Raw genomic sequence first — 24,978 nt, 5'->3', positions numbered from 1 at the left:
AAGCCCAGGGAGCTATCCTGCTGCTACAGTGTCTGGGGGTTACGAAAAGCTTTCATCAGAGGAAGAAGTCCAGCCCAGGGTCTGGGAGGCGGGCAAGTTACATAGAGGAAAGGGTCTCACCAGGAAGAAGGCAGGCAAAGTTCATGGCATCTTATCTCAAGTGCAAGATGGCTAATGACGGCTCCTCTCCATTCAGAATACAAAGTCCAACGTGGGTTTCTTTCCAGCCTACCAATGGTCTCCCTTCGCCCTTTGTCAACATCTCTCCTGGAAGACTCTTTACCATTCCTGCAAGGCCTCCACATTCGATCTCAGTCACAGCTCAAGCCCTAGCTTGAGTCACTTTTGCATTTAACTCTAATAGCATTTTGCTGAGGCCTCTCTTTGGGAGCCTTTCCCATCCTACCAGGTATCACCGACACTTGTGCCCATTCAGCAGCCCCCACCCCCCATGGGGCGCCGAGTGCAGAAGAGCCTGAGGGCAACCCCATCTGAATCTGGCCCACAGTGACAGGATCCATGGGCACAGTGACTGCATCCCCTAAGTAGGAAGAACAAATGGAATCTCTCTAAACACCAAGTGCATGATGGGCTTTTCCTCTACGGTCTAGTTCTGGTATGATGCAGGGGTAGGCACTTGTGATGGCAAGAAGAGGGCACCACGCACACCTCTTAAGCAGAAGCAGCAGCACCCTGTTCTGTCTGGGACCAGAGCAGGGGACGGTAACAAAGAAGATAAAGCTCTTTCCAGACAGGAAGAGTGAATCACCTTACTCCAAACAACTTGACCCTTGTGATGGTTCATTTTATGTGTCAACTTAGGCCACGGGATGCCCAGGAATCTGGTTGAACATTATGTCCAGGGGTGTCTGTGAGGGTGTTTCCAGAAGACAGGAGCATCTGAACCTGTAGACTGCGTAGAACAGATGGCCCTCCCCAGTGTGGATGCATCATCCAGTCCCTTACAGGATTGACTGGAACACAGAGATGGAGGAACGTCGACTGCTTACACAGAACATTGATCTGCCCTCGGCTCTCCAGTTCTCAGGCCTTGGAACTACACCCCTGGCTTTCTTGGTTCTCCAGCTTGCAGAAGGCAGACAGTGGGACTTCTCAACCTCCATAATCATGTGAGCCAATCCCTCGTAACTAATCTCTTTCTCTAAATCTCTACACATCCTATTGGTTCTGTTCTTCTGTAGAATCTTGACTAGTACCACCCCCTAAAATATTGCGTCTAAGAGATAAACCAATCTCTGGCTGTCCTTTCATTACCTTGACTCCATGTTTTGTTCAAATCAAAATTTAGTGCTGTATTTCCCTAGTCTATTTGCAGAACCTGTATTAAATGTTCCTACACTTAAATCCATCACTTACTTGCCATTTTAAAAAGCGGTTCCTTTCTTCCACTTTGCAAATAATCAAAACCCTGAGAGCTTTTTGAAAAAAACTGTGCCGAATTTAAGCATGCCTCCAATTTTAAACATTAATATGTGCATATTACCCAGAGCTACAAATCTAAGGCATGTCATTTGTGAATATACACATATGGCCACCCTTAACAATGCTCTCTCTTCCATCTTTCATGAATGCGAACCCTGAAGTCCAATCTAGGGCAGGTACTCCATCTTGATAATATCCCATACAGATGTCTCCATCCATTCCTTCAAAGATTGCTACTGAAACAACCGTGTGTAAGGCCATGCCAAGCCAACCTCAGGATGAGAGCCACCACTGCCTCTTTCTAGCATGAGGCATGCCACTTATCCTTGGCATTCATCAGCTGGTTTCAGAGGAGAGGAGGAGGGGAAGGCTGGGTGGTCACATGAAGCGCCTGTGGTCACTCCCAGGGGATCTACACCAGGGTGCTGCAGCCTGATTACTATGATGCATGAAAAGTTAGAATATTAGAATATCTCCTCCATGACATATTCTGATGACAAATAAAGTCACACTGAAATAACACTGCAAAACTGCCAAATACCACAGGCAGGGCGATAAGGGACGATAAGGGACTCAGATCCAACTCTAGTAGAAGATTCAATGTCCTATGCTTATAATCATCTAAAATATTCCCAGCAAGAGCCAAAAAACAAGAAAATGACAACTTACCCAACATGTTTAATGTCCCAATCGTATTGGTCTTTAATGTCTTGATAGGATTATACATGTAGTTTGGAGGGGAGGCTGGAGATGCCAGATGGTATATCTGGTCAACTAAAGGAGACAAAACAGAAGCCTATTACTTTAAAAAAAAAAAAAAAAAAAAAACCACTAAAAAAATACTGACCTCCTAGGATATAAACTGTATAATAAACGTATTAGTATATCTTTCACTGAAATCAAGTTATTTTATTCTTTATATAAACTAATTTACATTTGTAATTAGAAAAAGGTTAAACAAAAATAGAAAGTCTAATTATCTGGAAACAAAAACATGTGGTGGGTCAGTTATTTGAGTCTGTTCTCGTGTAACCAGAGTCAATTCGATTACTGAGTTGATTGTTTTCTGAAATATTTGTCCCAGATAAAGCACTCAAATCAGAAGGAAGACTGATTTTTTTCAGACACAGAATTAAGCATGAATTTTTTTTTTTAGTTTGTGAGGCAAATATGACTTAAAACCAAAGACACAGAACTATGGGAGAAAGTAGCCTTTCCTTTGTTTGTATGCATCCTGTATACATAAAACCAGACCCTGAGACCATGGGGAGGGAGGGAGACGGGTTTTTAAAGCCATGAATGGCAAAGCAATTCAGATTCCACACAACCCCTGCTCCTCCTGCACAGGCATTCACTTTAACATCACTATCCACAGCCCTCCAGCACAGATCCAAGTCAGGTAACACCTGCACACAGCAGAGAAGTCTTCGGGACCAGCCTCTCACTGGAATGGCAGCAACAGACACACACACAGGAGCAATGCCATCCTTTCAGACAAAGTCCATGTCATGCCATTCTACTTTCAGCCACTGGTGAGGAAACACATCCACCATCCACAGGGGAGTGAGGAACAGGGATCTGAAAGCTCTGCTGCCAAAATGAGTCCTCCCTGGCACACGGATGTGTAAGAATATCTGCAGGGGCCCCTCTGCCTGGGCCTTCTGGGCTCCTAGTGACCAGGTAACTGCTGCTGTCTTCCCTTTCCCAATGCTAGGAATGGAAGAGCTGAAGATCAAGCCTTTGAGCTGCAGCAGGTCAGTCTAGAGGTTCTCAATCAATCCTGACTGTGCACTAGTCAGCCAGTGAGGTAATGCCTGGGTCCGCAACACCCTGAAGCAAGCTGGGAGACTCTAGACCTTCATATATATACATATATACACACACACATACACATATATACACATATGTACATATATACACACACATGTACACGTGTGTATATATATATTTTAACATTTGAAAGTCAAGTCTGAAAACCAGTGAGTTTATTTAGAAATAGAACCAACGCTTATGGGAAGAGTAATCTTTTTGTAAAGAGAACTAACAAAACCCAAAATCTTTAAAATTATTGACGGTCTGTCAAGATGTAAGTTCACTGAAAGGATCTGTCCAAGTAAAAGAAAATCCCGTGACTGCTGTTCCCACCCCCACAAGTTATTTTGAGCTGAAAAACTGCTAAAAATAAAAGACGAACTAACATTCTATTATACAAATTGTAATTTAACAAGATACCTTTTAAAAATCAGTTTTCACAAAGTCCCATAATTCTAAGGCCAAGCTATCTTTTGCAGTTTCCAGCTAGGTCCAGCACAGATCGGGTCAGTTCCTGCACAACTGCTTCCAAGCTCCAGGGCTGCAGGTAGAAGCAGCAGACCATTAGCTCCAGAAACAGGCACTGTGCTGCCTCCTCTGAAGATGACTCCTCATACCCACTGCCACTTTGGAGCAGGACTGTGCCAAGTTCAAAACCGAATGAGGGCTGGGCACAATGGCTCACACTTGTAATCCTAGCACTTTGGGAGGTTGAGGTGAGTGGATCACTTGAGGTCAGGAGTTTGAAACCAGCCTGGTCAACATGGTGAAACCTGTCTTTACTAAAAATTTTTAAAAAATAGCTAGGTGTGATGGCGGGCACCTGTAATCCCAACTACTCAGGAAGGTGAGGCAGGAGAATCACTTGAACCTGGGAGGTGGAGACTGCAGTGAGCCAAGATGGCGCCATTGCACTGCAGCCTGGGCAACAAGAGCAAAACTCCATCTCAAAAAAGGAAATAAATAAAATTTAAAAATTAAAATTAAAAAAAAAAAAAAAAAGAACCTGGCCAGACCTTCGGAGCTGAGTACGACACCACAGAGTCTGCTCAGGTGTGCAAGACCTGGAACCTGCTGCCACCTGACTCACACTCATGGGCATTTCTGCTTAGACAGAGTTACCCTACGTTCCTCAAAGAGAGTCTAAACAACTCTGTATGGGCTGTGATCTAACACAACAAATTGTTCATCACTATCTTTACTCTTGAGGTGACAAGGTATGCAAGGAAAGACAGGAAACTGCATTAAAGGCTAAGAGGGAAGAAGTGTGCCTTGAGAGAACAGGAAACCGCCCCGACATCAAACAGAAAGCCACTGTCATTAGCCTCGCAATCCTCCCTCATCTTCTCCAGTCCTGGCTTTCTTCTTCAAAGCTCAATGCAGACGTTAGTCTGTGTGGGAAACCTTCTCACTGCCCTTGGTCAGAAATAACCCCTTGCCTGCACCGCTAGTCCACAACGGCTCAGCGCTGCCTTGTCCAGAGATTCACACATGCCTTCCTCACTAGATGATGAGCTCGTCAAGCACAAGACGCAGGCCCCTCCCCTCCTGATGCTCTCCACAGTGTGGACTCTGCAGGGAGGGAGGCCCCCTCGGTCACCCACAAACGCAGACTCCTGAGCTCACTGCAGGTCTCACGCTTCAGGATTTCCAGGAGAGCCTGGAAACCTTCCATTTACAACAAACACCCTTCCACGGTGCTCTGGTCCAGGCCAATTTGGGAACAGGGCTCCACAAAAGTTAGCTGAGAGAAGAAATGAGCATAAACTGGGGTTTTTCCATCCCCAAAGGCCAGTCCATCTGGTTCGGTGTTTCTTCCTCATTGGACAGGTCAGTCCCACTGCTGCTCCGGAAGGCTGAGTGCTGCCCCGTCAAACTGTCGAGACGTTCAGTTAAGTGGCGGCGCTGCTGCATCCTCCATTTGAGAGGAAACTGAAAACTCCATGAAAATCAAAGTTTCCCACCACCCGCTCTCCTCTGAGAATGTGTTCTTCCTGTAACATTAACAATAACTCCAGTTCCTATCCTAAAAAGGGCACTGCAGCAGAGTCTGTTGGTTAAATAGTCTGCTGAGCAATTCTGAAGGGGAGAAAAGAGGGGAAATTCAGAACAGGGACAAATAACCAGCAATGAGAGGTGCCAGGTAAACACGAAGTAACATTAGTAACAACCGGCTTCAGGATGTAAATGAAGCAGCGAGGCTAACCCTCTAACCCTCACAACCCAGGACGAAGGCCCTTGGAACATGTCAGCTGCACAGTTCAGAGTACACCAAGCATGAGCTTGATGTTTCAAAATCCAAGCTGAGGTGGGGAGAGGAAGTTAAAGGGGGACAGAAAGGCAGCCCATTCACGGATGCTCACACAGCCGTTCAGAGACCGCTCAGAGACCCTGCTATGACCTTTCACATTTACAAAGCCATGTGCTGGGAGTTCAGCTAGAAAAACAGAAGTCTCAAGAAATGAGCCTAAAAGAGCTCCAATTAATGCTCAGCGGCATTCCTACCAGAAAGCAGGCAGGGTAATCTTATGTTGGGAAGAGGCTGGGTAAGGGCACGGCTGCAACTTGCTCAGCCCTTCTGTGAATTCTGACCAGGAAAATCCAACCAGTCAAACCACAAATGAACTCTCTATAGGGTCTTAGGTAGAATTTCACTGTGCCCAAAACCCACATAAATGACACATAGATAGGGAAGAAAAAAAATCACCGTAGGAAGAGAACAACTTGGAATAACCTGAAACCACTGTTCAGAACGCATCGGAGAAATCAAGCATTTTCTTCTACCAAAAAAACCTCTTCCACATAAAAACTGACTGTAGCTTCCACTCCTTTGTTGATTCTCTTTTTACTTTTGTCTTAAGTTGGTGACATAGTCTGTGTCAAGCCTCATTCTGTGCCACTCCCACGCTCTACGAAACTGCCAAGGGCCAGTTAAGGATTTGTACCATGAGACTGAAGACTGTGGAAACACTAAAATGCAAAACAATGGGTTAGTTCTTTCTGTGAACTCACATGATTATTTAGCATATACTGAATTCCCATCATAACAGACACTTACAGCAGAATTCTCTTTTTCTACACTCGAGTCAGAGGTTTTGCAGAAATACTTCCCAACGAGATATTCCTCTCTGCAATGTGAAGTCTCACGCATGGCCCTAGTCTTTGTCTCCAGAAACTGTATTTAGGATGGAAAACAGGAATGAAGAAGATACAGAACTTCTCAAAGTAGAAAGACCCAATTTCTCTTGGCACAAAGAAGCAAAACAGCAAGCTTTTCCCTTCATTTCATGTCAAATGTATTTACTTAGGGCAAAGGCTGCACACACTAGAAACTGGCTCAGCCTCCGGGAGCTGGGGTTGCCCGCCAGTGCTGTCGGCTGTTCTGAGCGAGGGGCTCACCTTCCCTGTGAAGCCACCGCAGGGGAAAGAATTTGCAGTGTCCTAGGCTGCTCCACAGGAAGCCCCCACAGCTCCAAATTAAACAGAGGGCGATCTCTAAGAGCCGCCACTGCAGTTTTATTTACATTTACAATATAAACTGAAAGCTGAGAAAAAAATTTCTAAATGATACTTCAACAAAAATATTCTAATCAGAGCTGCATGCTTTAAATGTCTACATAAACATGGCCTCAATCCCCTTGGCAAACACTGTTTCCACCCCTCCTCTTTAGGGTGGGTGCCCAGGGTTAATGGCTTGGCTCTCCTGTCTTCCCTCTCCTGGTGCCCCCACCCCCAGCCCTCCACAGGAACTGAGCATCCAGGCAAAAGGCAGGTAATGGACAGGACTCCACGTCTTGGTTTCCTCACCTAAAAAATGAGGAAAATAGCTGCCTACTTCGCACAGGTATTGACATAATTAAACTTGCCAACCATAAACAGCAATTAGAATAGCACTTGGAATATAGTTAAGTGTTAGCTATGGACACTTCCTTCTTTTTATTTTCCTGGACCTCTTCAACAGAGATACTACAAGTTCCCAGTACTGGTCTTCCCATGACACAATGCGCATTTCTGCCTTTTCCTGTTTCTCATGGAAACGCTGATCTCAAGATCACTGTTTATGCAGATGGTGGAAAAGTAAATTGGGACAGTATTTCAGGGAAGCACAGGTGCTCTGTAGCAGGACCCTGGGAAAGCCAGTGTACTATGAAAATGATGACAGATCACAGATGCGTGGCTTTCTGAAGCATGGTTTATGACGGCCCCAAACTGCAATCAACCTAAAGATCCAACAACAGAGGACTAAGGAAATTACAATATATTCATAAGGAGGCAACTTGCTAACAAGTAATGTTGAGGGGAAAAAAACCCGTGTCTTGGTAAAGAGATCTAGCTAGTATAGTCACAAAATAGAACACTAAGCAGCTGCCAAAAAAGGTCTCTATATATGATATATATGAAAGATCACCAGGACATAGTAAGTGGAAGAAAATAAGATTCAGGATAATACACAATAGGTTGTATAAAAAGAGAGAACTATAAATACCTATTTGTGTTAGTTGGGTCACATACAAACACTGCAGATGAATACAAAGAAAGGATCAACAGCTGTTTCCTGAGGAGAGCTGAGAACTGGCAAGAGGAAGACTTTATAGTTTTATCTTTTCCATTTTTATGTTTATTATTTATTTATTTAGTTTTGAGACAGGGTCTTACTCTGTCACCCAGGCTGGAGTGTGGTGCAGTCATGGCTCACTGCAGCCTCGACTTCCCGGGCTCAAGTAATCCTCCCACCTCAACCCCCTGGGTAGCTGGGACCACAGGTGCATGCCACCATGCCTGGCTCATTTTTGTAGAGACAGGGTTTTGCCATGTTGCCCAGGCTGGTCTGGAACTCCTAGACTCAAGCGATCTGCCTGCCTCAGTCTCCCAAAGTACTGGGATTACAAACATGATCCACTGTGCCCAACCATCTTTTCCATTAATTTTTTAAAATAATTGAACCATATAACCATATTACCTATTAAGCATGCTTTTAATTCGAAAAAAAAAATCACATTTAGGAAAACAACTGGATGTTAGCTTCAATGGTTTTTTTTGTTTTGTTTTGTTTTTTGAGATGAGGTCTTACTCTGTCACCCAGGCTGGAGTGCAACAGCACTATCTTGGCTCACTGCAACCTCCGCATTCTGGGTTCTAGAGATTCTCATGCCTCAGTTTCCTGAATAGCTGCGACCACAGGCATGCATGCACAAGCATGCCCGGCTAACTTTTTGTATTTTTGGTAGAGACTGGGTTTCACCATGTTGCCCAGGCTGGACTCAAATTCCTGAGCTCAAGTGATCCACCCTCCTTGGCCTCCCAAAGTGCTGGGATTATAGGTGTGAGCCACCACGCCCAGCCAACTTCCTCAATAGTTTATAGAAAGATTAAAAATAATTTTCTATCTGCTTTGTAAAATACTTTTCTACATTTTCTTTAACACGTATGTATTATTTTCATCATGAGGAAAAAAGATTCTTTTGAAAAGAGAAAAATATTTCAGACTCTCTTCCATCTCATTCTTTATCAAATATATAAACAAGAAACCTAATTCTTTCATTTAGTTGAAAGTATGTTTAATCTCTTGAGATTTCTCCTTTGTCCCATATGTTATGTAGACGTTTGTTGTTTCATCACTAAATATTTTTGTAATTTTCCAGATATCTTTCTATTACTAATTTCTAGTGTAATTCCACTCTGGTCTGAGAGGACACTTTATAGGACTCTATTCTTTCGGGTTGGCTGAGGTGTCCTTTACGGCTCAGAATATGATCAATCTTGGAGAATGTTCCACGTGGGCTTCAAAGGAAGGTGCATTTTGGCATTGTTGGATGAAGTGGGCACTGTGAGGGCAGAAAGAGGGAAGAGATGGAGGGGCAGCAAACGGGAAATTATCAAGGGCACAGAAGACCTGATGCTAAGGCTGAGGACCCACTGAAGGAGAAAGTGGAAAACAGGCTTCAAACTACAGAGGCAGAGAAGCATCTTACACTCTCCCAACATACATGCCAACTGAGGGAATGCAAGACTCCGAACAAAGGACAAAACAGTAATTATTTACTGTATGACTTCATTCAGTGTGTGGGCGTGTGTGTGTATGTGTTTGCATGTATGTGTATGTTTGTGTGCATGTCCTACACACAGTCACAGAATTGGCGGAAATGGCCTAGAGCAGCTATGGTACCAAAGCTCACAGTTAAAGATAATTTACTTATTAAAACACCATTTTTATTAGGTTCTGGCTTCTCAGTAGTACTGAAATTTTATGAACAATAGTGTCATAAAATAAATATTTCTTGCCATGTGCTAAAAAAGAGAAGAGAGTAGTAATATTAATAGGTATATTTAGGGGAGGCCCAGGCGGGTAGATCACAAGGTCAGGAGATCGAGACCATCCTGGCTAACACGGTTAAACCCCGTCTTTACTAAGAAATACAAAAAATTAGCCGGGCATGGTGGCGGGTGCCTATAGTCCCAGCTACTCAGGAGGCTGACGCAGGAGAATGGCGTGAACCCAGGAGGCGGAGCTTGCAGTGAGCCGAGATGGCGCCTCAATGACCGCACTCCAGCCTGGGTGACAGAGCGAGACTCCGTCTCAAAAAAAAAAAAGGTATAATTTGGGCAGCACTTAGTGAAATGAGGGCCCAGTGCTAAGTCCTCACAGTCGTTTTCTATTGCTGCCTAATTAAATTTAGAGGCTCAAAAAATATCCTCACGATCTGATCTGACAGGTCTACAGGACCTGGCACAGTGTGGCTCAGCTGGTTCTTGGCTCTGCCTCGCCCCAGGCAGAAATCAAGGTGTCAGCAGGGCTGTGTTCCTTTCTTCAGAGGATGATTCAGGATGATGGCAAAATTCAGTTCCCTGAGGCTGCAGGACTGAGGTCTCCTTACAAGCTCTCAGCAGGGAGCTGGTCTCAGCTTCCAGAGGCTGTCAACACTCTCCCGCTCATGGCTCCTTCAAAGCCAGCCAGGGTAGGTCAGGTCCCTCGCACACTGCAAACCTCTCCCTTCTGCCTGATCTCCCCGTGGTCTCTCCTATCCAATCTCTCTACCTGACTCCTCCCTTCTCTGTTGCTGCCTTTGATGCTGCATGTGACTATGTGGGGGCACACCCAGATAATCCAGGATCATGCTTGTTTTAAAGCCAGCTGGTTCATAACCATGATTCCATCAGCAAAGTCCTGTGACAGCACCACCTAGCATCTTGGGTTGAACCATGGGAAGGGGCATCTTAGCAGGGAACTGTGAGAATCTGCCTGCCAGGCCCTGTCACATGCACGACCTCAGTTAACCCCACAGCAATCCCAGGAGGAAGTCCAAGAGGAAAGTGAGCCCACTGAGCTATCATCTACATAGCCTCTTACACTTTACAAAAACTACAGCTTCACTCCAAAATGAACCCCAAACAGATTACATAATTAAATGTTTAAAAATGAAGCAAAAAACCAACCAACAAAATAACACCACGGCTGCTTTCTAAATATTAGATTAAATAGTCATCTAACCTTGGAATGGTTAGAGCAGAAAGATAACAGAAGAAATAGCAAAAGGGATATGAACAGATGACACTGTGTTATAAAATTTCAATCAAACGAAAAAGGAAAAACTTTGCCTTTGTGGGAAAAATGCTAAATACAAGCCCAACGGTTAACATTCCTATTACAAAGAACTCATACTAAAAGAATATTTTTAAAATGGACTAACAAAACCACATATTTCTCTGATGAATTAACATGTTAAAGTCTAACCATATTTAGTAACCAGAGAAATGTACATTGAACCACTGGTTTTCTATCAAATTAGCAAGATCAAGGGATTGGCAGAGTGCGTGCTGGTGAGGACCTGCTTCCTGGATCATATATATATATTCTCGCCATGTCCTCACATGGTGGAAAGGCCAAGGGGGCTTTCCGAGGCCTCTTTTATAAAAACACTAATCCCATTTGTGAGGGCTCTGTCTCCATGAACTGATCACCTCCAAAGGCCTCACCTCCTAATACCATCACTGTGGGGCTTGGGATGCCAACATATGAATCTGGGGGGACACCAACATTCAGATCATAGCAGATGTGTACTACAGGAAAGTTACTTCAACAGGTCCACGAAGTTCAGGACCGGGGTGCCATGTAGGAGAGAAGACAGCTATTCACACTGTGATAACCACTCGTTACCACACAGACTAGGACAGCACCTCATACACATTGAGACATTTCAAAAATAAAACCCAACATAGCTTTCAACGTGCTGAATCAGACAGCTTACCCTCAGGGATCCCGCAGCTCTGGCGAGGCCACCTGCGTAGCTCTGAATAATAACAAGGTGCAGTTTTCACTCACCCTCGATGTAGAGGGGCTCTACCACGTCGTGGTTAATCAGCTCGAAGTTCTCATGTCCGATCCAGTGCTCCACGTTTCTCTTCCTGCCCGTGAAGAAATTGTCCACCACGGTCACCTCGTGGCCGTCCATCATGAGTTTGTCAGTTAGATGGGAGCCCACGAACCCTGCGCCTCCGGTTATCTGCATCCGGACAGCGTGTGCAGAACATTCCCAGAAAAAGCACATGAGAACACAGTGAGGACCAGCTCCACGGAGAGACATCTCTGGTGCAGCCACGACTTAAAACTCAGGAGCAAGGCGGGGAAGGGAGACAGCAAAGGTTTTAAGGTAGCATCTTCACTCTCACTGCAGAACAAAGAGGTCACACTATCTCTAAACTCCTAAGCAGCCTAAAATTTCAAACTCCCACTCTGGGAAGAATACAGAAAAATCGTAGTTACAAATTTCAAAATGTCTTCACTGACAGAGAATTTCCCATTAGTCAAAGGTTCTTGTTTTATAACAAACGGGATGCTGGACATAGCTCACATGGCTTTAATATAACTGCTGAGAACTTTAAAAATTACTTTATAGAAAAAACGATCAGCAAAACGCAGAGATTTGGTGAACTACCAACAACAAAAAAAACTTAATATTTAAGTGAGATTCAAAAACCGCATGAAAAACGAGTATCTTTTAAATTGTTTACGAGAACAAATTAATAAACAATACATGCTGTTTGTAGACTAAAGCCCTAAACGCCTAAGTCCACTGTGTGGTTAATTTCTGAGTGGTGATGTGAACACAGTGTGATATCCACTCCCAGCCACGGAGCACGATGAGGCGGCTGTGAGGGGTCTTGACAGGAACTCAGTAATAACAAAACCTAGACCCCTGCAAAGGCGAAAAGTCAACTGCGCTTGAAAAATACTTTTAAGTTGAACACAGGTATTTTATTCCAATTAAATGGTGTAACTGGAGGAGGATAAAGGGAATTTCATCTGGGGTAAGGTTATAGGCAGTGGGAGTGAAAAGAATAGGCTCAGAAAACAGACTTGACACGCGCAACTCGATTCTCTAGCCTGCTGTATCCTGTTCTCTACTCTGCCTTCTCTTCACCAAAATTCTCATTCATTTCACCCTTCTGTTTCAAACTGAAAGAACAGGAAGACAGCAATCCTTTGTACCTAAAATAAAAGGTACACAAACTCCTAGGTCTATGGTTTTAAACCATGTAATTCTCCATGAAACTCCTGTTTAAAATAAATGAAGTCTCACACATGACGAAATATTCACCACGGGTGAGAGAGTAAAGCCACCTGGATTTGGCCAGTGGTAGCTCACGCCTGTAATCCCACACTTTGGGAGGCCGAGACAGGCGGATCACTTGAGACCAAGAGTTTGAGACCAGTCGGGCCAACATGGTGAAGCCCCATCTCCACTAAAAATACAAAAAATTAGCTGGGCGTGGTGACAGAGTCCTGTAATCCCAGCTACTTGGGAGGCTAAGGCAAGAGACTCACTTGAACCCAGGAGGCGGAAGTTTCAGTGGACTGCACCACTGCACTCCAGCCTGGGTGACAGAGCGAGGCTCCATCTCAAAAAAAAAAAAAAAAAAGAAGTCACCTGGATGAAAAAGATAAAAAATGGCAGAGGAAAAGTAAGGGGAGGCTATAAACTAAAAATGAAATCTGGGTTGGGTGCAGTGGCTCATACCTGTAATCCCAACACTTTGGGAAGCCAAGGTGGGTGGATCATTTGAGGCCAGGTGTTCGAGACTAGCCTGGGCAGCATGGTGAAACCCCATCTCTACTAAAAATACAAAAATTAGCCACACGCCTATAATCCCAGCTACTATGGTGGCTGAAGCACAAGAATCACTTGAACCTAGGAGGTGGAAGTTACAGTGAGTTGAGATCACACCACTGCACTCCAGCCTGGGTGACAGAGCGAGACGCTGTCTCATAAATAAATAAATATCCTAAGTCCCCCCAACTGAGTGAACTCCCTCTTGGCCAAAGGGAACCCCAGAGAAATCTGAAAAGCTGAGTTTCCAGCCATGATGTGAAAGAAGATTGGGCATGCCTCACTATACTTTCTCTTTTGGAGTTTAGACACAACTGACCAACGTTAATGTTAAAACAGAGATCATACACAGGACCTAGGGTCGTACCAGACAGGAGCTAAGTCACATCCCTCCAGGTCACTCTGACCCAGCGTATTGGTGAACAGACTTCCTTGTCACAACTTAGATTCCTTTCTGCTGACTCCAAAGTTTTACACAAAGATTTACACCTTTAACCAATTACAAAGTAAAAAATCTCTGAGCCAGTGAGGTCAAGGCTGTAGTGAACGGCAATTGTGCCACTGCACTCCAGCCTGGGTGACAGAGAGAGACCCTGTCTCAAAATAAATAAAATAAAATAAATTACATAATCTCTTAACCCACCTATACCTGTGAGCCCCCATTTCAAAATAGCCTGTCTTTTTGGGCCAAACCAATGTAAAAGCCCTATAAATTGATTTATACCTCCTTGTAACTTCTGCCTCCCTAAAATGTATAAAACTAAACTGTAATCCGCCTGCCTCGGGCACAGTTACTCAAGGCTTCTTGGTTTTGTGTTTCCCGGGGCTGCAGTTACTCATACTGGCTCATAATAAACCTCTAAAATATTTTAGAGTTTGGTTTTTCAGTTAACAAGGCCAACCTCAAGAATAACCATCCCTTAACCACCACATAGATATTACATATGCTCTGATGAAATGTAAACCAAATGGTTAAGACAGGATGGGTGAGACCAGGCATCCTCATGCTTGATAGCTTTCATTTGGCTTTACCAGCAGCAACATTTTCCAAATCCCCTTTGCCTTCAAGATAAGAAACTGACACCCAGAGAAATTATGTCTTTGACTAAAATCCTCAGAGATCACTAGCTGGGATAGACGAAAGCTACACTCTTTCTAATCACATGCTCTCTACTGCCTGTCAATTTGTCTGGTTCGTGTTTCATCTTAAGAGCTCCCACATTCTACTGCTATACCTGAACAATGACTATGAAAAAGGATTTTCCAGAAAAATAACTGAAATTCAAAGTTGACTCGCCACTAGAGCTTAACTCACAGGATGAGATTTCATTTTATCTTCATGTTACTGCATTTTTCCAAGTTTTCCATGATTTTTACAGTTAAAAATTTGCAACTTTTAAAAAGAAATTTAACCCCTTTTAATGTAACTGTTTCTCTATATGCAAATATTTCTGAAAACAAAATGTTCAGTGGCATTCTAACATCATTTCTGTGCCCAAAATACCTGGCAGACAGTTCTGAGATACCAGAGATGCAGCATATTAAACTATACATGATCATCTCCAACATCTCACTAGTCTTTGTACTGACGTAAAATTGTTGGAAGCACCTTGGCTTGACTAAAATGCATGGGGATTTTTTTTTTTCTGAAGTAATTTCCTTCTACCTAAAATACTTAAGATTTGTATAACATAGCTGGAGAGTTACGCAATTTTTTATCCTAATCAATGTTAGCCCAGTAGGCAAGTGTTTCAAATAGAAACAAATTTGGTGAAAGCTTAGCACTTACAAAGCTCTATCAGGAACACTAATCACCAAACCCAAGGATACTCTTTGAATAACAAGGGGCTAATACCCAAAAGAGAATAGGAGAAAAGAAGTAAGACCTCTTACACTGAGATGGATTAGAACTTACACAGCTTTGCATGGCTTTCTAGTATAGGGGTTTGTCTCAGTGTGCTTTCTGGCTCACTCTTGTGGGTGCCAATAGGCAGCTAAAGTGGTCTAACTCAAGGTCAGCATTCAAACTCGTGATGCTTAGTAAATTAGCAAAAAATCAAAAAATGCATTTCAAAGCAAGCCTCCTCTTTCTGTTGAAGCTGTTCTAAGGCTTACCAATTTGCTGAAAAGGCTTCAAGTTATAGCAACAATATACCAGACTCATAGGCCAGAAATGTGCTTAACCTACGAAATGGCAGGTGATGGGGAAAAAAACTAAGTCTGTTTGCTGTGGTGATGTGCAAAGCAAAATAAATTCTATAATACTCAGCACTGACAGGAAGATCATTCCACGTGTACATAATAAAATTCATGGCAAGATTTTGCAGGATTCATGTATCGGTGCCGCTGTGCTTTTAATGTGTCCACCAAAAGCAGGTTTTGGTAATTTAATCCCCAGTGTAACAGTGTTAAAAGGTAGGCTGATTAGGCCATGAGGTGAAGTAAAACGATTAATGCCCTTATCAGAGGAGTGAGTTTGTTACAGTGGAAGCGTGTTCCACATAGAAGCATGAGTTCAGTCCCTTTGGTCTCTCTCTTGCCCTCTCTTTACCCGTCCACTATGTGATGACATAGCAAGAAGACCCTCACCAGATCACAACCCCTTGATCTTGGACTCCCCAGCCTCCGGAACCATAAGCCAATAAATTTCTGTTATAAATTACCCAGTCTTAGGTACTCTGTCCTAGCAGCACAAGAAGGACTAGGACAGAAAATGGATACCAGGGAAGTGGGATGGTTGCTTATACAAACACCTGAAAATGTGGAAAAAGCTTGGGAACTAGGTAATGAGTAGAGGCTGGAAGAATCTGGAGGTGCATTACAGAAAAAGCCTAGACTTCTGTGAATGGAGGGTTAAAGAGACGATGCTAAGGGCTCAGAAGAGAAGAGCCATGGGGGAAGTCTAGAACTTTTTAGAGATTACTTGTAACATGGCTGTGATCAGAACAACTGGAAATACGGACAGTGAGGGCCATTCTGATGAGGTCTCAGATGGAAATGATGAACGTACCACTGGAAACTGGAGTAAAGGCTATCCTTGTTACAAAGTGGCAAAGAACTTGGCTGAAATGTGTCTGTGTCCTCTGGCTTTATGAAGGCAAAATGTACAAGCCATGAGCTAGGATATCTGGTGGAAGAAATTTCTAGCAAAATATTAAAAGAATTGCATGACTTCTTTTAACTACACAGAGTAAAATAAAAAAATGGTTTAAAGACAGACTGTATAACTAAAAGGGAAAGAGAACAAAAGAAAATTTTTTTAATGCCCAGCTTTGCCATATAAAGAATGAAAAAGTGTGGGAGAGTGCAGACAACTGACACTTTGATACACAGATTAGCATGGCTAGAAGGAAGCCAGGTTCTGTCCATTAACACAATGGGAGAAAGACCCTGAAGGCATTTCAGAAATCCTCCAGGTAGGCTGGGACCTTGAGGACAACGTTTCCAGAGAGGTGCTCAAGGTCAGCATTCATTGCCCTGTGCTGCCACAAGTCTCTGCTCCCCTTAACACTCCTCAAGCAGCATAGCTGTGGCTCCTGCCAGTCCAGACACAGCTCAAGCTACCACTCTGGAAGATATAGGCTGTAAACGGTGGCGGCATCCACATAGTGCTCTAATTCTGCAAGTGTGCAGAATGCAAGAGCCATGAGAACATGGCGTCTTCCACCTAGATTTCAAAGGATGTCACAAATAGTCTGGGGCAGGGTGGGAGGTGGCGGGGGGGTGGGCAGAGACTCACTCCGGTGATACAGCTGCCACCAAGACTCCAGAACTGTAAAGCCACCAGCATGTAACACTAGCCTGAGGAAGTTACAGGCACAGAACTCCAACTCATGAGAGCTGTCAGGTGGACTGAGACCAACAAAGCCACAGGGTTGGGGCTCCCAGAGGCCTTGGAGGTCCAACCCCTACCCCAGCGTACCCAGGGCTCAGGCCATGGAGTTAAGAAAGATGATCCAGAGCATTACGATTTGATCTTGTTTGCCCTGTTGGGTTTTGGACTTACTTGGGACCAGCTGCCCTGTTCTTTCCTATTTCTCTCTTTTGGAATGGGCATGTTTACCCCATGCCTGTTCCATCACTGTATTTTACAAGCAGGTAACTTGTTTTGATTTCACAGGCTCACAGCTGAAGGGGAATTTGCCTTAGGATGAATCATGCCTTGAATTTTACCCAAATGATGTTTAGATGAGACTTTGGACTTTTGAATTGGTGCTGGAACAAGTTAAAATGCTGGGCTATTGGGATGAAATAAATAAGTTTTGCATGTGAAAAGGACATAAATTCTAGAGACCACGGCCAGAATGCTATGGGTTTGAATGTGTACCCCCAAAAGCATGCACTGGAAACTTAATTCCCAATGCAACAGTATTGGGAGGTGAGGCCTAATGAGAAGTTAGTAGGTTATGAGGGCCCCACCCTCATGAATGAATTTATGTCATTATCGTGGCAGTGGGTTATGTGTAAAAGGATGAGTTGCGTCCCCTTTGTCTCTCTCACCCACTCTCTGCCCTTCTGCCACGGGATGATGCAGCAAGAACACATCCCTTGATATTGGCCTTGCCAGCCTCCAAACCATAAGCCAATACATTTCTACTTATACACTACCCAGTCTGTGGTAATCTGTTACACCGGCACAAAACAAACTAAGAAGAGTAGACTATCAGATTTGTGATCAATCTGACAACAAAATGACAACAAAACATTAGAAAAATTAACTTTTCTATGCTACTTGAGACACTAATGTATTTCCAAATTCATGCTCAAATGCACATGCCTTTTTGAGGCAAAAGAAATAACCTCAAAAGAGGGACATACAAGTATTAACAGACTTCAGAGTCTGCTCACAGCGAGTTACGTAAGCCATCTCAAAAAGGCAAGAGACTTCATGTAACTTCCAGAAGAACAGAGAGATTATATGGGGCAATAGTCTAATATCAATTCACGAGCGACAATAATATTTTAGGGAGGCACAGTCCTACAGCCTAGGTGATGGGTAAAAGAACAAACCAACCTGTGTACTAGTCATTTCAACATCAAGGTCATATATAAATCATTTCTTGTAGAATTGCAGTGTAAAGTGCTCCACAGACCTGTTCCCCAAGGAAACAACCATAAATGGTCCAAATTATTTTTTTAAATAACCATTAAAAGTCTCTGGAAATTGTGCTAAGCATGTACAGCAAATGAAGTAACACATATTCAAGAAAATATAAAATTCACTTTGGGAGGCTGAGGTGGGCAGATAGCCTGAGGTCAGGAGTTCAAGACCAGCCTGGCCAACATGGTGAAGCCCCATCTCTTCTAAAAATACAAAAATGAGCTGGGCGTGATGGAGCACACCTGTAATCCCAGCTACTTGGGAGGTTGAGACAGGAGAATCACTTGAAATCAGGAGGCAGAGCTTGCAGTGACCTGAGATTATGCCACTGCACTCCAGCCTGGGTGATGAAGCGAGATTCCACCTCAAAAAAAAAAAAAAAAAAAGAAAAAGAAAAAAGAAAGACAAAATATAAAATTAAGTAAGAACAGCAAGAGTATGCAACACTTGAGTCCATCCCCACAGTTTAGAGTGGGGAATGTGCTGGGTGTGGCCAAGAAAATGAGAACCCCACTCAAAAGATATGGTATCTCACCAGGAAGGGCCACTTGGCAGTACTTCCCAGACAGGGAAGGCTGAGAATAACAGGATTCCAGTCACGGTTGCCCCAACTTACTTAGAAGGGAGAAGTTCCACGCCAAGAGGGGCAAGGAAAAAAAATCAGTGGCTACAGCACCCTGATTATAAAACAGAGGTGTTGCTCCTACCCCAGCTTCAGGGCAGTGGTTCAGAGGTTTTCCTGGGGGAACAGAGGTACTGAAAACAGTGCACTCAAAAGCTCTCCCTAAAGGGAGTTGACTTTATTTCAAAAGGAAAGTGGAGAAGTTCAAGCATAAGGGTGCTCTCAAGAACAACGGAGATGCAGATGGTAAGCAATAAATAGAAGGCAGTAGATCTATGAGAATAAAAAGCTAAATCCAAGGCCAGCTTGTGTAACAGAAAGAACCAGGGAGAGGACACTTAAGAAATCTTCTGGGGTCAGAACAAATCTCAAAGACTGGTCTAAAATCTACCCCTGCCAAGAGGACAGAATTTAACGGAATCAGCCTGAAGAGCAATTTAAAACGCACAGCATTGTTGAAAAATAAAGCAATTAGCTAGCAACTCCTGCAGCCTAACAGCTGGGTGAGATACTGCACAGGCTTAATAGAGAAATCAGGGAAGGAGACTGTCAACATGAGCCTGTTAGAGCCACCATCATCCCAGGGGGTGTGGCCAAGGCTACATCCTCCAAGGATCAACAGTTAAAGCTTCACACTGGAGTGGCAGGGAGGGAATAGGAAACACTTCACTAAAGTAGACCTGACAAGTCACTAAACAAACAAACAAGTAAATAAAATAAAACAAGTTGGGGAAGGTGGGGGTTGGGATAAGGGCACAGTATCTAGAAGCGCTACAATATACTACCTAAAATGCCCAGTTTTCTACATCAAATTATGAGACATGCAAAGAAACAGAAATGGGTGACCCATACACAGAAAAAAAACCAAGCAATAAAAACTGTCTGTGTGAAGTCCCAGTGTTGGATATAACAAAGACACCAAGGCAAATACCGTAAATATTAGGTTGGTGCAAAAGTAATTGCAGTTTTTGCCATTAAAAGTAACGGCAAGTGTTCAAAGAACGAAAGGAAACCATACTTAAAGAAGTATATAGATAATAAAGAGAGATTACAAAATAGAAACAAATTGAATTCTGGAGTTGAAAAATACCACAATTGAAACTAAAAATTCAACAGAGGGATTCAACAGTCGATTGGAACTAGGCTAAAGAATCAGCAAACTTGGACCGAAAGGGCTTATGCAACCCCAAGATCAGAGGAAATACAGGAAACTACACAGAGCCTCAGACAAATACAGGACACCAATAAGTGCGTCGACATGCATGCTGCACTGGGAGTATCAGAAAAGAGAAAGGAATACAAAATATATTCAAAGAAATAATGGCTGAAAACTCCCCAGAATTGATGAACATGTGAATGTATATATTCAAGAAGCTCAATGAACTGCAATTAGGATGAGCACAAACAAAAATAGACGCACACAGATACATCATTCTAGAAATCCCACAAACCAAAGACAGACAAGATAAAATTTTGAAAATAGCTGTACTAGGTTGGATACTGTCCTACAAAGTTTATGTCCGTCCCACAGCTTCAGAATGTGACTTTATTTGAAAATAAAGCCCCTGTAGATGTATTTAGTTAAGAAAAGGTTTTACCGGATTAGGGTGGGACCTTAACCCAATACTAGAGGCACGCAAGGACCCACGTGCTGCTGGAGGCAGAAACTAGAGTAATGTCTCTACAAGCCAAAGAACACCAAGAATTTCTGGCAATAAGAGAAGCTGGGAGAAGAGCATGGGAAAAATTCCCCTCAGAGCCTTCAGAGGGACACAGGCATGGCCCTGCTGACATCTTGATTTCAGACTTTCATCTTCTAGAACTGCGATGGATTAAATTTCTGTTGTTTTAAACCACTCAGATGGTGGTAACTGTTACACAAGTCCTAGGAAATTCATACAGCAGAAAAAGAAAAATGACTTGTCACATATAAGGGAACCCCAATATGATTAACAGCTGGTTCATTACAACAAACAATGGAGAAAGCAGTGGATGGCACATGTATTACTTCATTTTGTGCTACCATAAAGGAATGCCTGAAGGTGGGTGATTTACAAAGCAAAGAGGTTTATTTGGCACACAGTCCTGCAGGCTGTACATGAAGCATGGCTCCAGCATCTGCTTCTGGTGATGGCCTTGGAGAGCTTTCAATCCTAGTAGAAGGCTAAGGGGAAGCAGGCATGTCACATGGCAAGAGAGGGAGGAGAAGGGGGTCCCATACTCTTTTTTAACAATCAGATCTCGTGTGAACTCATTACAGCGGGGTGTGCACCAAGACATTCATGAAGAATCTGTCCCCATGACCGCACCAAGACATTCATGAAGAATCTGTCCCCATGACCCAAATAATTCCCACTAGGCCCCACCTCCAACACTGGAGATCAAATTTCAACATGGGATTAGGAGGCTGAAGCAAATATCCAAACTCTATCAACATATTTAAAGTGTAAAAATAAACTGGCAGTCAACAATCTTACATACAATCAAAAATAACTTTCAAAACTAAGACACCCTTACATAAACGAAAAATGAGAGAGCTCATTGCTAGCAGACCTACCACACAAGAAATACTAAAGCATGTTCTTCAGGCTGAAAGCAAGTGACCCCAGATAGTAAATGGATTCCACAGGGAAAGAGAAGGGAAAGGTACCAAATAGGAAATTAGTTAATTATAAGGGATTCACTCAGTGACTCACCTAGAGCAACTTCTAGTCCTGCAAGCTCCGTTTGTGGTAAGCGGCCTATACAGACGAACACAAATACTTTTCTTTGTTAAAACTACCTACAGTATTCAGTATAGCAACAATGCTGTACAGATTTGTAGCCTCGGAGCAATAGGTCATACCATGCAGCCTAAGGGTGTAGCAGGCTGTACCATCTGGGTTTGTGTAAGTGCACTCTGTGATGCTCACAGAACAACAACAAAAACATTTACCAATGCATTTCTCAGAACGTATCCCCATTGTGAAGTGATGCTTGACTGTACATTTATGGTAAAATGATTTTCAACAAAGGTGCCAGGAAAATTCACTGGGCAATAAATAGTCTTTTCAACAAACTGTGCTGGACAACTGGACAGCCATATGCAACAGAATGATGACATAATACCCTATTCAAAAACTACCTCAAAATGGATCACAGACCTAAATTTAAGAACCAAATCTATAAAACTCTTAGAAAAAAACATAGTAAATCTTTGTGTCCTGAGTTTAGGCAATTATTTCTTAAATATGACACACCCAAGCACAAGCAGCAAAAGAGAAAAAAACAGACTTCATCTTTAAAACATTTGTGCTTCAAAGAACACCAGCAAGAAAGTAAAAAGACAACCCACAGAATGAGAAAAAATATTTGCAAATAATATACCTGATAAGAAACTTGAATCAAGAATATATAAAGAACTCAATTCAATAATGAAAAGAAAAATAACCCAATTAAAGAATAAGGTAAGTATTTAATAGAAATTCTCCAAAGAAGATACAGAAATGACCAGTAAGCACACAAAAAGATGCTCAACACCATGAGCTATCAGAGAAATGCAAATTCAAACCACAAAAAGATATCACTTCACACCCAGTAGAAAGGCTACAATGAAAAAGACAGACAATAAGAAGTGGTGTTGAGGATGTGGAGAAACTGGAACCCTCATATACTGCTGGTGGAAATGTACGATGGTGCAGCTGCTCTGGTAAACACAGCAGTTCCTCGAAAGGTTAAACAGTCACCCTATGACACATATAACAAATGTACAGTCATCCCTCAGTATCCACAGGGAATTGGTTCCAGGGTCACACCCCACCCCTCATACCTAAATGCAAAGATGCTCAGGTTCCACATATAAAATAGTGTAGTATTTGCATGTAACCCACACACATCCTCCTGTATACTTTAAATCATCTCTAGATAATTATAATACCTAATACAATGTAAACGTTATGAAAAAATGTTATACTGTATTATTTAGGGAATAATAACAAGAAAAAAAGTCTGTACATATTCAGTACAGACATAACCACTGTGGGCCTAACTACATTTTCAATTCATGGTTAGCTGAATCCATAGATATGGAGGTCCTACTGTATAAAAAAAAATGTGGTATATTCACATAATGGATTATTTGGTAATAAAAATATATTAACTACTGATACAAGCTACCACATGAATGAAACCTGAAAACATGCTAAGTGAGAAAAGCTGGTCACAAAAGGCAAATATTGCATTACCCCATCTATCTAAAATACTCAGAATTGGCAAATCTACATGGACAGAAAACAGATTAATGGTTGCCTAGGGATTGGGGTGTGGAAGGCCTTAGGGGAAAATGGAGAGTGACTGCTAATGGGTATAGGCTTTCCTTAGGGGGTTCTAAAATTGGATGTGGTAATGGTTGTACAACTCTGTGAATACATTACAAACTACTGAATTATACATTTTAAGGGGGAATTGTATGGTATGTGAATCATATCTCAACAAATCTGTTACTTTAAAAAAATGCAACATGCAATATTTTTGGACATAATTTGTTACCTAATAGTTAAAAGGGTTTCTTTCATTGGTGAGTTTATACTGATGTTTAACAAGAGCACTATTAGCCAAGGAAGCCTCCAGGGTATTCATCAAAGTGGTCTGTGAACCAGAAAAGGTTAAAAACCACAGCTCCCAAGTTTCATACTTCCTCAAAAAGATAAACACATGGTTTCCACACAATCCAGTAATCCCACTCCTAAGTATACCTAAAAGAACTGAAAATCCTACGTCCACACAAAAACTTACACGCATGCATTCATAGTACCATTATTCACGATAGCCTCCAGGTGGAAACAACTCCAAATACCCATCAATGGAGAAACAGGGAAACAGTATGTGGTACATCCATACAATGGAGTATTGTACAGCCATGGAAAGGAATGAAGAGTACAATTCATGCTAGAGCTGAGCCTTGAAGACAGACCAAATATCACATTATTTCATTCAGATGAAATGTTCAAAAAAGGCAGATTCACAGAGATAGAAAGTAGTTTTAGTGGTTTTCCACAGCTGGCAGGAGGGGGCTCGGAACTGGAAGTGACTGCTAATGGGTACAGGACTTCTTTTGGGGGTGATGAAAATATTGTGGAATCAGAATGCGGTGCGAACTCTGTGGACATACTATAAGCCACTGAATTGTATCTTTGAGAAGCGTGAATTCTATGATATGTGAATTATCTCTCAATGAAAAAAGAAAGTTTCTTAATATTACAAATACTAATAAGGTATGCAAACTTACCAAAATTCTTTTCCGATCCTTTTCTGATAAAAACTTTACTGGTGGGTATTTCTGGGTAAAGCTGTATAACATAAAGAGATTCAAAAGGAAAAAGTCAAACATCTCATTTGAATATTTTCTCTATCATCAAAGCATGTGTCAGGTTTTGGGACTGTTATTGTTTGCTCCTTCTCTCTACTCTCGAATGAGTGCTGGAGAAACCAAGGAGTCACTGGTTAACTTGAGGTCAAGAGCTATCTAACCTGATCCTTGTTTAGGATCAAGCTAAGGACATGACTTGAGATTCTATCTCTGAGAAGCGAAAGCTTAAGGAACTACAGGCTTCCAGCAGCTGCTAAAGCAGGACAGGCACTACCTCTACTAGTCCAGACAAAACCACACCATAAGGAAGATGGCAGTGAAACTGCCTTTGCAAAATTGTAATGACTGGCTCCATCTTGCTTCTAACCTCACAGGCTAAACTTTTGTTTTTATTGTTTTTGCTTATTTTAGTGCAGAGGCCAAGATAACTAGGAGAGGAATTTATAGTTAAACGTCGAGGCAAGGAAAACTGACCCTCCTCCTTGTTTCGAGATTGAAGCCACATTCCTAAGCCGAGGTTAGAGTTATGGTAGGGTCTGAACTTTGC

The 24,978-nt window shown here is 42.6% G+C and overlaps 1 protein-coding gene across 7 annotated transcripts in view; it reads right to left on the bottom strand.

Moving 5' to 3' along the window:
* The window catches only part of UXS1 (UDP-glucuronate decarboxylase 1), a 93,746-nt gene that overhangs the window by 33,714 nt on the left and 35,054 nt on the right, over nucleotides 1-24,978 (bottom strand). For 3 of the 7 annotated variants that reach the window (XM_023211300.1, XM_023211299.1, XM_023211301.1), the window contains 3 exons: nucleotides 24,351-24,411; nucleotides 11,576-11,756; nucleotides 2,113-2,217 (listed from right to left, as the gene is read on the bottom strand). In XM_023211300.1, coding sequence (XP_023067068.1) covers nucleotides 2,113-2,217; nucleotides 11,576-11,756; nucleotides 24,351-24,411 — 347 coding nt within the window. Of the gene's footprint in view, nucleotides 1-2,112; nucleotides 2,218-11,575; nucleotides 11,787-24,350; nucleotides 24,412-24,978 lie in introns of all 7 variants that reach the window. The other 4 variants (XM_023211296.2, XM_023211298.2, XM_023211303.1 and 1 more) reach the window with 2 other exon arrangements.

Source organism: Piliocolobus tephrosceles, chromosome 15, assembly GCF_002776525.5.
Source record: "Piliocolobus tephrosceles isolate RC106 chromosome 15, ASM277652v3, whole genome shotgun sequence".
NCBI lineage: Eukaryota > Metazoa > Chordata > Mammalia > Primates > Cercopithecidae > Piliocolobus > Piliocolobus tephrosceles.
This window is presented reverse-complemented; position numbering and strand designations above follow the sequence as displayed.